The 15,279-nt window shown below is 45.7% G+C and overlaps 1 protein-coding gene across 2 annotated transcripts in view; it reads right to left on the reverse strand.

Moving 5' to 3' along the window:
- Positions 1–7,241: 7,241 nt before the first annotated feature.
- Positions 7,242–15,279, reverse strand: part of ACBD6 (acyl-CoA binding domain containing 6) — a 140,716-nt gene continuing 132,678 nt past the window's right edge. For both annotated transcript variants that reach the window (XM_084637765.1, XM_084637766.1), the window contains 2 exons: positions 13,447–13,477; positions 7,242–7,853 (listed from right to left, as the gene is read on the reverse strand). In XM_084637765.1, coding sequence (XP_084493891.1) covers positions 7,699–7,853; positions 13,447–13,477 — 186 coding nt within the window. In that variant the 3' untranslated portion in view covers positions 7,242–7,698. The remainder of the gene's footprint in view (positions 7,854–13,446; positions 13,478–15,279) is intronic.

Here is a 15,279-nt window from a genome sequence, read left to right on the forward strand (position 1 = left end):
GTATGCTGGTCTAATGTAGGGCATCCCATCGTCCACAGCTCTTTGCTCTCCACCAGGCAAACGGATGCCTGCTGGTATCCTCTACCTGGAGCAACCTAGAACTCATCGCTCTGGCATCGCTAGTCTGTGGAGGCGGGTGGGGGGGAGGGAGATGCTCATGTTTAAACATTGCACTTTAAAAGCTGGAACTGGAGGGCTGAAAAATTGAGTGAGGCAGAAATGGGCTGTGGTTGACTGCCTGCTGTCGAAGGGCTCTGGGCATGCTGAAAGCTAAATGAAAAGCACCTCGGCTGCGCATGCTCCCTCTCGCTCAGATTTGCTGGTTGGTTACCTCTGCAGGAGTAGCTCCAACTGCACTGACACAGCGACTAGGGAAAAACAGAGCTCAGCAACCTCGTTGCCAGGCTGTCTGGCAGCACCTCCACATTGGCCACCCTCTGTGCTAGTCGCTGGTGAATGAGCTAGCTTCCTGCAGCGAGCCTCGCCTGAGATCATGAGCTCTCAGCGCGCCTCAGGCCTTCCCCCTGAAGGCTCACGCCCACAGACACCTGCTCTGACAGCGGAAGAGAGACCCAGAACAAACATAGCATCGTGGATCCTGTAGCACGGAAGCTGCTTGTATTTTTTTCTTTTTTAAATGCAGTTTCTACCGTAGTATGGCTCCCCAGGCTCTTTTCCACAGCTTGACTCTCCCTCCTCCCCGGTCCACCACAGCCGCCCATTGCAGTGTAAATTTTGTACAGTTCCAAAAGCAAAGTCTTGTTTCCTGGGAAAAAAAATAAATCATTAAAAACTTACTTATTGCCATGTGTCTTTGGAAAGCAAAGCAGAACCTGGCGCATTTCTTTGTATTATGCCTCCTGTGCGTTGGCATGAGATGTGTATGGTCAAAACGAAAAGCTATGTGAAATAAATATGGAAAGTTCTTTAGCAGCTGATGTATCCTGCCTTTTCTTCTGTGCCGCGAGTTTAAATTAACGTTTCTCCTGCCCACAGACTGGAGACAAGCCGTAACTCTGTACCCTTCCTGTAGCACTTTTCATCCAAGGATCGCAAAGAGCTTCACCAGACGAGTGAACTGAGCACCATCTTCTGAAGTACTTTTGGTGCCGACCACTATCAGAGACAGGATAACAGACTAGATGGACAACTTGTTTCCCCAAATCTGGCCATTCCTAAGCCTCACCATACTGCTGTGAAGTAGGTGTCTATTAGCTGCCCCCTGTTACCACTGGGGAACGCAAGGCACAGAGAAATTGAGTCTGAGATTTTCAAAAGAAGGGAAAGGAAGTTGGATGCCCAACTCCCACTGAGTTCCTTGGAACTGGGCACCTAACCCCTGAACCACCGTTTCAAAGCCTCTAGATCTCTCAGCGCAATGAGAACAGATCCCACAAATCCAAGCTCGAATGACTTACCATTTTAAAACCCTTTTTGTCACTGACCAAGAGAGGCCCTGCCTCAACCAGCTTCCTAGCCCCCCGCAAACAGGGCTCCGGCCAACAGGGGTGGGAAAGCAGATGCACCGCTGCTGGGGGGAAGGGGCTGCTGGAAGAGATGCAGCTGAAGGAGGAGAGAGGGGGTGCGTGACGGCTGAGGACCGGGCTGAGGGGAGCTAAGCGCATTGCGGGGGGGGGGTGCACTATACCAGACCCCTTTCTGCACCCCTCGGTGACTAGAGGTCACTAATAAATGGGCACTGTCAAGCCACTGAGTTTGTACAGTGCCTAGCACAAAGGGGGCTGGGTCCAAGTCTGGGGCACCTATACCTCTCCAACATGACCAGTAACAGGCTCTGGCAATAAGGCCTTCCTTCAAACATCCTGTCAGGAAGGGTCTCTTTGGGGGCCTCAATATTCACTTTAAAAACCAACCTGTTCAACACACCCCACAAAGCTCTGCATGGGCATCACCAAAGGGGCTGACGCCGAGAGGGAGAAGCAAACAGCTAGCAGCCATGTTGGCCTCTGCTGGGTTAGAAGGGGAAGGGTGGGAGCAAACAGGTAAGTAGAGACACTTCCTCTTCTGGCATCTAAGCCAGCCTCACTAGCTGGGATCCCACAGAGATGGGGGAGGGGGGATAAAAGTGCAAGCAGAATGGGAGGAAAACAGACACACAAACCGTTTTTCAAATGGTCCAAACAGCATCCTTTTGGCTGGCTACCTTTCCTCCCACCTTGCTGGCCCATGTTTACATGGAACATGACACTTGTTTCTGTAGCCATGGCTAGGTTTTCCCAGCCAGACTGGCCTTACAATGTTTCCAATTTTGTCAATTTGTAACCTCCCTCTTCCCCCCGCCACTATCCATTCCCTCTATACAGCTCAGCTCTTGGGGGAGCTGTTTGAGCCCCTCGCTCACTCTGTGACCTCTCCTGTTCTGGGGAATGAAGTAACAGGATGGACATTACTACAAAGCAGAAGCATCTGAGCAGCGTGTTCCCAGGCACATAACTGGAGTGCTGGTCATGGCGGGAGGTTCCTCTCCGCAGTGCTGCACGTTGCTTCTGCCTCAAGCTATGCTGCTGCAATCCCATTGCCCTCAGTTGCATTTCGCTGGATATCAATGAGGGCAGAGCTGGTCTGGTACTGGATGTGCCGGGAAAGGGATTTCAGAAGCTAGAATTCCATTGGTTTTCCAGGAGGCCCTCAGCACATGGCTGCTTTGGTAAACAGAACAGGAGGGACAAGGGCTTTCCGTGCCTGAAGAAACAGAAATGATGAATACAAATAGGCCCCGTCTCCTACCAGACCTCTCCCAGTTGGCTCTCTTAGCACTTCTGTATAGCCGCTTGCAGCCTTCCACCGCCAGCCACAGAGCAGAGCTGTGCACTAAGCCGCAGTAGCATGAAATAAACGACGCAGGAAAACGAATGCTTTGTCCATTTCAGGGGCCTGCCCACACACTACTCACACTTGCAGGAGTATTCAGAACTATATGGTTCTTGTGGAGCGAGGCCCTTCCTACACGAGGGTGTGGTGGCTTTATATATTTTAATCATTTTAACATTTAATGCTTCTCAATTAAAGTGATTTCCTGGAGTGGATGCCAAGCTTAGTTTGTATGCACATTAACCACTTTGTGTATCGGTAGTTAAAGGCACTGAGGGATTTAAACAGCAATCCACAAGGCTGCTGGGGAAAGGTTTGGCAGAATAAAGCAGATTATAAACAATAATATATGTCTCGCTCTCTTTTTTTTTTGGAAGGGCTCCAAACTCACAAACAGACCTAAAGTGCTATAAACATAACCAGGCCTAAGCTCCCGAAATGTACTGCATGAAAGCTGTGGGCAATGCTGCTGCCACTTTTCATCCATGCGCACGTGTATTTTAAGAGAGCTTTTTATTACACAAACTGTCCATCAAATAGAACCTCCCTGAGGAAGATTAAAATGCAAACAGGGATAACCTTCGATGTGAAAGGAAAAATAAATCCCAGGCAAGGACAAGGTGGCTGCAGCATGTTAAGGCAATACAGGAAGGTGACCTCCCTATTCTTTAACCTCTACCCAGCTCCACTGTGGCACAAGACAGGGTCTTAATTTTGTACAACACTGCATCCGATCCAAAATAAACAGCAATGTAACCACAGTGATCTTGGGTTTATATATCCCCCTCACATACGGATGGATGCAAAAGCAACTGACAAACTTTCAGTATTGTACAAACATATGTGCACAATATACCTATATACACGCACACTTGTGAGAGAGGGTAATATACACACTTCACACATATGGAGTTGAGATCTATATAATTAATTGCAGTCATGTGACAAATTGTGGAACCAGGTGATAAACTTGTCATGTACCTTTGACCACCACACCAACTTATTTTGACATCCATTTATAAGCAATGCATCACCATCCGACGTGGGCACACTTTGCATGGTGTTGTGTTATTGACATTTCACATAGGAGGAGAGAAACTTTTGCCCAGCCCCTTGCAGACACAATCATAAAGACAGAGCGATCTGGTCAGTCAGCTAAGTGTTTTCGAGTTTCCATCGCTCGGTCAGTGGAAGGCCTAGGTTAAGGAAGGCGACTCCTCCTAGCCATGCCCAATTTCACACCACTGAATTCCCAAGAGGAATGTTGGGGATATGCCATTGGATTCTCTAGAGCTTTAATCAAAAATGACTTGGGGGCAGGTGGGAGAGAGAACACTTCAGTCTCTGTTGAAACATCTACCTTAAGTGACTGGAATTAAACACCTTGAGTTGTGGTGCACAGGTAAACTTTAATTTTTAACAGCAACTATGTAAGAATTTACATACACTAATCCAGATAGTTTGTGGATATTTCTCCAGCTTCATCCTTTAAGCCTGATTGCCGCTGGTCCTCTTCTGTTCTGTGGTTACCCTTTAACGTTCCCCTGGAGTTAGTGGAACTTCAGTAGGCAACTGCTAATGCTCAGCAGTGCAGCACATGCTTATCGCCTGGACGTACAGTCCCTCCAACGCTCTGCAGCTGTCATTTGGTTAAACACAGCCAGAGGTTAAGCAACTTCAGAGCAAACAGAAATGGACACATAAGAATCACAACCTTTTCTACCCTAAAGGAACCAATAATTTAAAAAATAATTGTGTATGAGTCCACAGCTCCTGCTGTTCTGCTTCTGTGGGATGAGCACCATTCATGACATTTCCTGGCTTTCACACACAACATAAAAAGTCGAAAGCAATAAGCTCGATTCTTATTCTGCACAGCAACTGCCAATTTATTTTTGGTGCCACACGGCTACATCTAATCCATACCAGATCATGACAGTCCTGATTTGAGAGCATGCATGTGTGTTTCTAAGTTACTACAGCCACCTGGTGCAGTTGCCTTTAACGTATATCATACTTGTACTCACAGCCTGGCGGACCATACAATAGGACACCTTTGCGTAGCACATATGATTTCCTCCTGCTGTTTTATCCAAAGTGCACGAATTCTCCAATAAATATTTGTTTCTATCAAAATGTGCATCTGCTTCACTGTTTTGAATGGACTGATTGTGTATATAAGCAAACGTGCTTATACAGCCCACCACACTTAAAAATGTAGCCCAGAAACCCAATTTCACGTTTAAAGTTTTCTTTGAGTTGTGAACTTCGAGCAGATCCAAAGCCCATTAAGTCAATGACAAGACTCCCATTTGGAGAAGAGGATTAAAATTCAAAATGATCTGAAGTAAATAGGATAAAATTCAATAAGGACAAATGCAAAGTACTCCACTTAGGAAGGAACAATCAGTTGTATGACTGCCTAGGAAGGAGTACTGCAGAAAGGGATCTGGGGGTCAATAGTTGATACAAGCTAAATATGAGTCAGCAGTGTAACACTGTTTCAAAAAAAAGCAAACATAATTTTGGGATGTATTAGCAGGAGTCTTGTAAGCAAGACACAAGAAGTAATTCTTCCGCTCTCCTCTGCGCTGATTAGGCCTCAACTGGAGTATTGTGTCCAATTCTGGGCACCACATTTCAAGTAAAATGTGGACAAATTGGAGGAAGTCCTGAGAAGAGCAACAAAAATGATTTAAGATCTAGAAAACACGACCTATGAGGGAAGATTGAAGAAATTGGGTTTGTTTAGTCTGGAAAAGAGAAGACTGAGCGGGGACATGGTAACAGTTTTCCAGTACAGAAAAGGTTTTTACAAGGGGGAGGGAGGGAAATGTATTCTCCTTAACCTCTGAGGATAGGGCAACAAATAACAGGGACAGGGAGGTTTAGCTTGGACAACAGGAAAAACCTCCTGTCAAGTTAAGCATTGGAATAAATTGCCTACAGAGGTTGTGGAATCTCCATCACTGGAGATTTTTAAGAGCAGGTTAGACAAACACCTGTCAGGGATGGTCTAGATAATACTTAGTCCTGCCATGAGTGCAGGGGACTGGACTAGATGACCTCTCGAGGTCTTTTCCATTCCTATGATTCTATAAGCAGCTGATTTTAAAAAGTGCTAAGAACTCAGCAGCTCTCATTCACTTCTGGCTCAGGAACTACTTGGCTACAGTCAGGAAAAAAAATCACATGGTAAATAAGGGGGAACATCTACCATCTTCACGTACTGCTAATCTGGGTTTTTCTCCTGGAAGCTCTGCAGTGCTACACTATTATGCGTATAAACAACCATGTCTGCAACTGCAGAGTTTGGACCAGTAAATGGCTGCTATGGAGGGAGAGATTTTCTCACACACAACAAAGTACAGCAAATCTTGGTAGGTTTAACAAGGGTCTGGTGCCATATTGCAGCTATAGTCAATGGACCAAGGGACAATTCCCATTTGACTCAATGGGTCTCAGGCTTTGGATGCATTGTGGGAAGGAGATTGTGTCCAAGGAGTTCAGGTTCTACTCATTATAGTACAGATTCTCTAAAGATCCATCCACACTGTGTATCCTACTGGACTGAGGGGCTCTTAATAGTGCCATTAGGAGGCTCTCAGTGCAGTAATTCTCTGACAATAAAAACGTGGTTTGGTCTTGCAGTATAGGTAGGTCTGACCCACATTTTAAATGTCCCTGAACAGTGCTATCAGTGTAGACTTGGACCACAGCACTGTGACATGGTTAACACAAGTAGGGACCCCCCCACTAGCAATTAAACTGCAGTCATATACATATTCTCTGCACTTCCACAACCCCCTCCAAAACAGAAGCCATTCCTAATGGATCCTCAGCACTCTCTCCAAGGCCAGTTAGTTTCGGACAGATCCTTGGTGATTCTTACAGCTCACTAGCATCTGCACCTGCCCTATGGAGAGTTAAAAACGTGGTTCAAACCTATCTACACTACAAACCAAACCATGTGTTTACTGTCAGAGAACTACTTCCACATGACAAGGAGTTGGAGATAAAAGTAACTCACTGGTGACAACATTTTTACTCTGCAATATTTTCCCTTTAATAAGCAGTTGCATGAATGATAAAATTATATTTTGTGACTTCACTCAAGATACGGGCACAGTACTGACGTCTCTCCTCCTCTTACATCATTTATGGTGCACTAATGTACTTCATATCTAGAATACAGAGTGACACACACTAAAAACCCCATCATCTCCCATGGAACTGAGCAGGAGATTGCACTGGCTCAGTCTTTGTTTTTGTCATTTTCTTTTTGAAGAACACTTTCTGGAATACCCCTCTGAGTGGAGTGTGCTGGTACATCTGAAAGGCCCCAGTGCCAATCGCTTCACAGGAATCAGGCCACTACCCCCGTCCAAAGACCAGAAAGGAACAACGTATGACCTTGTGCTCTCTCTTTTATTTATAGTATTTGTCTGGGCCAAGGGAAATACAGCTCAGCTTCCCTCAATGGTACCACACCTGATTTCCCTAGATCTCATTTGGTCACATCTGAATCTTCAGTGCTGATTTGATCACCTCTCACTAGTCATGTATATTTTTCAAAAGAGCAGCCGCGTCTAAATATAGTCAGATGTTGTCTGAGTCCCCCCCACCCACCCAGAGCAGTAATAAATTCCAGAGCATGCAAAAATGGATTCTATTATGCAGTGTATACTCCTTCCAAAGACTTATGCTGGTAGATTTGCCAGGCACCCAGCCCTCCCAAACGTCATGCCCGACTCTCAAAAAAGAATGCATATTAAAGAGGGTTGTGGGGGTTAGAATGGGGATGGGGTGGGGGTTATTGCCGTTTCTGTCCACTCTGGAAGCCCCGTGCTGGTGCAGTCCTTCTGGTTAGGTTTTGCCAGCCGTGTGCTGCTGCAGCAGGGAAGTGATTGCTTTACAGTCTGTCACCTCTTCAGGCAGGCAGCCTTCTTGGTCCAAGAGGGTGGGATCAGCTCCAGACTTCAGCAGCAGCTCCACAATGTCAAAAAACTCACAGGCGGAGGCTGGAGACAAAGGGTAGAGTTAATCTGCTGTTACAATTCTGCAGCGATGGGCATTCAAGAGCTGCAACAGTGAATGCCAGCTGCCTCCAGGCTAGAGCTCAAGCATGGTACAGGGCATCCTATACCCACACCGAACATCTTCTGGTGCTAGGAAATGCCATTTCGGCTTTTGGCAGCATATGGTAAATATTGCTTTGGGAAGCAATTAGCACAAATTATTTGGATTTTGATTTACTATTGCAATGGGAAGGGACACTACAAACTAGACATTTCTGTTTGTCCTGACCCTTGATATATGGTTTGGAACGAGAACTCGAGGGTTCCTCTGGAGTCCTGCCTCCATGAGAGCATGCATTTGCACACAGAACAAGGCAGGGCTTTTAGAGACCCCTGCTTCATTTCATACGCCCCTTAACCCATCATGCAGCAGGAGGCAGGGCTTCTCTGGACCCAGGTCTAGTTCAGAGATCATTACCATTCTCTTGCTTCCCTGCCTCAGCCCATGACCTCCCCATTGAGACACACTTTCGATGTAAAAAGACATGTTATTCCACAACTCCACCTGAGCCCACCCCCCCATACATGCGGCTTGGTGTCCATTCGTTTCCAGCACAGAGAGGCGTTACTGCGAGGTGGAAACTACCAGGCAAGCACGAACAACTCCTTTTTTCAAATTCTCATTACTCGGCCAAAACCAAACCAAATTCCACCCCTCCCGAAGGGCTCCCTCCCTGCCAAACTGCCACTTCCTACCCTCACCCAATTCAACAAGGGCCTTTTTCAATAATAGGAAAAGAGCCGAGCCTGTTGACATTATCTGAAGATCTGGCCCCTGGATTTTACCTTAAAATAACGTTGTGGCACAGACTTCCTGTAAGACTTAAAATGTCTCAGTGCTGATCTGCCTTCTGAGACTGTCAGGAGGGCAGTTTCCTGTCTGTTAATTGTTGGTTTTAATTATATTTCAGGCACTTTAACAAATTTAGCGGTTTACTCTTCTATGCCGCTAGACGTAGTAATTAGTGTCTTTTACATTACACTGCAGTTTCCAACAGATCCAAGGGGACAAGCAGCAAAGTTTAATCAAAGTAAACTCGAGATGTGATCGGAGCTTATGTTAAAACAAGGAGTGACGGGACTGATGACAAAGCAGCAGGTAGGATGCAGGAAGAGAGAGAAGTGCCAAATGGAGCGGCACAGGAGAGAGTAACATCCAGCAAGACCTCAGGGAGCCTTTAAGAAAGGGGCATTTCCAGAGAGCTGAGGGAGCCATGCAAGGGAACCCAATATCATGGTTTCCCATGGAGGCAAGTCTGTGTGATCCTGAGCAGCTGGTCCTGAGACGGAGACATTTCAGAACCTGCATCTCCAGGGAAGTGACAGATCTTTATGAAATTGGCATCTCTACACTTCAAACGCGAAAGCGGTGCTGCTGTAGTGCTTCGGTGTAGACACTACTGATGCCAGCGGGAGGGGTTCTCCTGCCTGCGTAGGTAATCCACCTCCCTGACAGAAGATTCGACACCAGGGGTTAGGTAGGTATAGCTTAATCTCTCAGGGGTGCTGATTTTTTACACCCCTGAGAGATGTTGTTATACCCACGTAAGATCCAAGTGTAGACTAGCCTTCATTCTCTGTTTCAAATATACTGCAAAGAAAAATGGCTAGCTTTTGCACCAGCTGAGGGTCTGATCCTGAAGGGTGCTAAGTACCTCCATCCCCAAACGACTCTCAGCAGGCGTTCAGCACTTCTCGGGACCAGGCCCAACATGAGGCAATGTGTTGGCCCTGTTGCTATACTGGGAAATCCAAGTGGTCATCAGCACATCTCAGAAAAGCATGAACAAGTCCCTGGAGGTTCGTACAGCTGCTGAATTTATGGCACCCTGGGAACCTCTATTTGTCAAGTGCCAGAGAGGTGGCCCTGACGCTGGCACAGGTGAAGATGAATTTTCATTCAGCGCAGTTCGCCTGCTGACTCCATTAATCCTCAGGGTTTTGATGATGAATTTCATTTTTTTTTATTTTCACTCCAACATCCCCTCCCACAGCACAGAATGAGCAGAACAGATGGTGCTTTACAAGGAAGACAGAGCACCCATGGGGATACAGAACCTGCCCACTCTGAAATCACGTGACTGCAAGTGCAAGGAGAAGCCTTGATTTCCTCTGGGAGACACAGAGGCAATGATTTTAGTATTCCCTGTGGGTAGGGGTGGAGGGGGAGCATGGTGAGGAGGAGCAGGAGACTAACAAGGCATTTACAAGGGAGACCATGCTCATACTGATCAACTCTGCAATAAGCACCGCATATAACCACAAGCACCAAATGCCTAGAAGCCACTGAATCCTACCCGGGAGCAAAGGCAGATGGGTGCATTTGGAACTCATAACATGCAGCCCATTTGGAAGGCACATACTGGAGTGTTGCCTCCACTTAACCTCCGATTAAACCCAGGGTCAGAGCCAACTGTAACGAGCCAGGATTTATAACCCATCTAGGACAGAGTTTGACACCTGCTGTAATCAGGAGAGCTGTCACCACAAGGACAGCTGTCAGACCAAAGTAACTCATAAAGGGGGATGGCTAAATCCCCCAAAACAGTCTCTGTCTTACTGTCCTCGCTCCTGGAATGTAACTGCTTCACAGTTTACTGTAAAGCTGCAACAAAAGGAGATACTGCAGTCAAACCCAAAAGGAGACACATTATTCAGGCTATCGTGTGTCTCTGTTGCAATTAATAACCCCATTATGCAGCACCAGCAACAATCATACTTGAGGATTTTCAGAAAATTTTAGTTCTAAGTAATAATCACTTGAGTCAAAACAATTTTTTAAATTAACTGGATCTTTTCAGGCTTCACATAACATATTACTAGTGCTACAGAACGGGGAGACGGAAAAGAGAGAAGAAACGTTTTACAGATTGAATTCAGACACATTCAGACAGGGAGAACAGGGAGGTAGAATGGACCCGAGTGGTACGGATCCAAGCAGGTGTTCTTGTGGATTAGTGATAGTGAAGGGGATGGGGAGTGAGCGTATACCCAAATGGTGGGGAAGGAAGAGGGAGGAATAAACATTGTGTCAGTATAGCAACTGAAGGTAAAATATTTTTCACTCTGAAAAGAATTTTTTATTCAAACTATACAGGTTTAAAAAAAAAAAAGGCTTTTTTGGCATGCACATATCGTGGCTTTTACTCCAAGGGAAACTACCGCCTTGATCATATTGCTGTCCAGAATTTTCACCAAGCGTTGGTACTGTAACTTAAATAAAGAGTAGAGAAAAAACATTTCCCTTTCCCCCCACAGTTACTCCGTGCACTTGACGGCACTTTGTGCAGAGTCATTTTCATGGCTTCCCCTGTACAGTCAGCGAGTTTCCCTTTTGTTTGTGTGGCTCTAAGACAAAGCAACAAGAGACCAAAAGAGACAAGGTGGGTGAAGTAATATCTGTTCTATTACCTCACCCACCTTGTCTTGCTAATATCCTGGGACCAACATGGCTACAACACATTGCATATAAGAGATCAAAATCACATTGTTTAAAAAATGGAAACTGTGATTATAACCCCCCTACCCCCGCAACTCGGCAGGGTGACGCAGGGGCATGTAGTAGTCCACATTACTTTACCTCATTTTTTAAAAATGACGAGGTTTTTAAGTTGACCTCTTTTAATTCTACCACCAGTGAATCTGATCAAAACCTCTGAAAACAAATAATATCATAAATATAATACAACTTGCCTCTTTTGCTTCAGGCAGATACTGCTGGATAGTCTGATCATGTGGCTGAGAAAATTACCAGTTAGCCCCAAAACTCATAACCAGTTTAATCACTGTAGATGGGTGCTAGGAGTCTGCACAAGGGGAAAGGTGAGGAGTCCTCCCCACAGGCTGGAGAGTGGGAGGGGAGATGCTATATGGGAGCTACTCCAGCCCAATGGCTAAAGTAGCCTCTGTCACCCTTGGGCCCCCTCTGCTGCAGGAAGGATTGGAAGACCTGGCCCTCTCCTCTTGTGCAATGAAACTGCATGCATCCCACAGCTACGAAACCATCTGCACCTATGCACCAGGTGGTAGGATCTGCCCCTTAATAAGGAAAGGACAAAGCTCCGATTGAGACAGACAAAGAGAAAGCACAACGTGAGGATAAAAGGTGACTAAGACAGTGTTATTCAGACAGCTGAGCCACCACTGTTTGTTAAAATAAGCAATGATCTATTTCAATTGGGGTGACAGGAATGGCTGTGTTTGAAATAAGAGGAACAATGGACTGTACATGAAGGGGCATGTGGGGAAAAGTCACAAAGTATCAGACTGAATGAACCCTGTGTCCAGACACCCCAGAATTTAGGCAGATTTAGATCCAGATCCAAACTCTGCATCTTGGGCTGATCTCTACAATCATTTTGCTATCCTGTTGCTGTCCTTGTGGTACGGGTCTGAAGGAGGACCAGGCACAAATACTACCCGAGCGACAGGTGTCACTAATTACACAGCGATTATAAAATGACGATAAATTATTTAATTTAGGAAAATATTCTGGTAGATTTATCAGCCTTTTTTTGTTCACTCTCTGCACATCAGCACTGTGTATCATTTTAGTCTCTGTTTGTCTCTTTTGTATCGATCACAATTTTCACTAAAAAGACTATACAAAAACTTTAGACCCTCAAGTCAGGTTTTTACAAGTCAAAGCTAATTACGATTCAACTGCAGGAGTGACACATGCCATAGTTTCAAGAAGTAGGAGAGATGCTCTTTGTTTGTTAAGTGCAGAACCTCTGAGGCTGGTGCTGCCAGCGTAAGCTAGGCTTGTAACTTGTTCGTTTTCAGTTCAAGCCACGGCAATCTTCTCTAAAAGAAAAATTCACTGTACTGTTTCTGCAACATCCTCCTGTCCCACACGGCTTGTCCAGGATAGGAAAGCCAGTGCTCTTTGATATGATTCCTCCAACGCTTTATTGCTAACAGGTCCAACAGCCACATTTCTGGCAACTGAGATTCCTTGGTATGCTACACACTACCCTGCATCCAGAACAGGACTGCAAAAGACTTTATACAGAAAGTGAATCACTAATCAAAGGGAAAAGGAAGGCTTCACAGTGAGATTTAAGGAAGGGAACTGAGTCAGCGAGTGCAATGGAGGAAGAGTGTCCCAAACATGGGCAGATGGAGCAGTCCAAGTGAAGAAAGCCCTGTTAACCATGCGGAGTGGAGGAGACACAGAGGGAGCCAAGAATGGAGAGAAAGAAGGTGAAGGTGGGGTCCAGACAGCTGTTAGGAGACAGTAAAGGTGAGAGAGGATGGGGCCTCCCCCAGTGTAGTCCACAGTGCTACCAGGCCAACACCAGCACATTAATATGATGAGATTCTAAAGATCACTTGCTGAAACATTTGCACACCACTTTCCCACACTTTTCACTAGGATTTGCTGTTGGAGTTAGCCGGCCTGGTTAATCCAGCTCCAGTTTCTGGACAGCTCCCTGCTTCCACTTCTTCTGAAATTTGCTTTACACATATTGTTTATTCAAACAGAAAACTCATGCAGTTAATAGGCAAACATGTAAATCCAAAACCAGCTTACCATAATGCAGTGCGGTCTGGCCTTCATCATCCTGAAAAACAAAGAGACCTGGGTTTAGAGGCACATGCAGGTTCTAGGGGTATAAATAAGTTAACAACTAACCAGTCAGAGCAATTTATTAAATTAACGAGACAACTAGCACACAGCACCATGCTAAACAGCAGTCAGAATTCTACTGAATCTTCTGCCTTTCATGGGCTCAGCACACTGTGAACACACGTCAGCAACTCATAAGAATGCCTAGTGACATCACAACGTCAGCGTAACGCAGTTCAGAGCACGGATACTTCTAGCTCCGAAAAATCAAGGATTCTAGCACGACAGCCAAATGCGGGGTCCCTGGCCAGTCCTGCGACTGCAATGCAACACTGGAAGGAAGGAGGCTGAGTGCATTGCCAGAGGTGCTCTCCAAGCAAGATCTCTGACAGCTGTTCAGGTGAAGGCAAAGCTCCCAGGCAGCTTTTCATAATTATTAGAGGGATAACCTCAATATCAAAGCCAATATTTCTTCTCTCAATAAAGCAGGCTCTATGAGCCAAGACTGCATATGTGCTACTGCTTTAGTGCAAAATGGATGCAGTCTTAGCCTCAGAATTCCTGCTGGCAATTAAGGGTAATATTTTCAAAGTAGACTAGGTGACTGACTATGCTCCTAGGTGACTTAGGAGCCTTTCACTTTTGAAGATTTCCCCCTAAATCATTACTATATGAAGAGCTTTGAGAGATGTTTATGATTAATATTAAAAATGAATTCTTGTGCAGTTTTCAGAAGTCAGTGCAAAACTGTCCCCCACCCAGCTGGTCAAACAAGTACAGAAAAACATAACATCAGTCAAACTGTGTGAGTCCTGCGCTGTGCTGTGCTGGTTCACGAGAGCCAAGGGGAAGAGCTGCAGAGAGCCTCTTCTCCTTGTGCAAAATTCCATCATAGCGTGGGTATCTCAGCATTGTTAGAAGCATGTGCACCTAATGGATCAGCCTGCACAGCACACCCCCAGGGGAACACAGCCGGCAAGTTCAGAGGCACGTACAGGTCTCGAAGCCGAAAAGCACAAATGCAGTCACCAGAAGCCAGTGCTTGCCAGCAGATGGTGGGTATGCATGTTGCACCTGCTAGAAAGAGCAGCAGCGAGCACCCCACAGTGCAGCACCCTGAATAGCAGGATGCTCGTGTCGGAAGATGAACCAGTTGCATCTCTGCTTCCCATTGAGTTATTAGCCACAGCAGGATCTGGCTCTTTGCAATGCTCTCCTTTAACCCCCATTGATTTGCAGAATTTTAATCATAATTTGGTCACTTTTTAATAACCATCTTCTTTGGGGTTATACTGCAAGCTCTGCAGCCTGTCCTGCCCTCTGAAGCAGTGGAAGAGAAAAGAACTGAAAAATAAACTGAAAACACAAAACTGACTGTTTGGAGATTTGTGGTTTCTGAGTATTTGTTGACAGACCAGAGATTGCTGTAACATTTTTCAGCCTAGGAGATTAGGAACAACTGTGTTTCAGGAGATTCTGCATTCACATTGGAACAGACAAGTATTTCTGTCCCAGCCCAGGTCCACACCTAAACTTAGGTCTACCTAGCTAGGTTGCTCAGGGATGTGAAAAATTCACACGCCCCCAAGAGATATAACTAAGTCAATCTAAATCCCGGTATATACACAGCTAAACTGATGGACGAATTCTTCCCTCAACCTACCTTTCGCCTTGTGAGGGGGTGGATTTACTACAATGGAAAAACCTGTTGCTGTAGTAAGCATCAGTACTACAGCGGTGTAGTTGCAGATATGCTGCTGTAGTGCTTGTAGTGTAGACAAACCCTCAGGAACAACA

This window comes from Lepidochelys olivacea (genome assembly GCF_965140295.1).
Source record: "Lepidochelys olivacea isolate rLepOli2 genome assembly, chromosome: 8".
Taxonomy (NCBI): domain Eukaryota; kingdom Metazoa; phylum Chordata; order Testudines; family Cheloniidae; genus Lepidochelys; species Lepidochelys olivacea.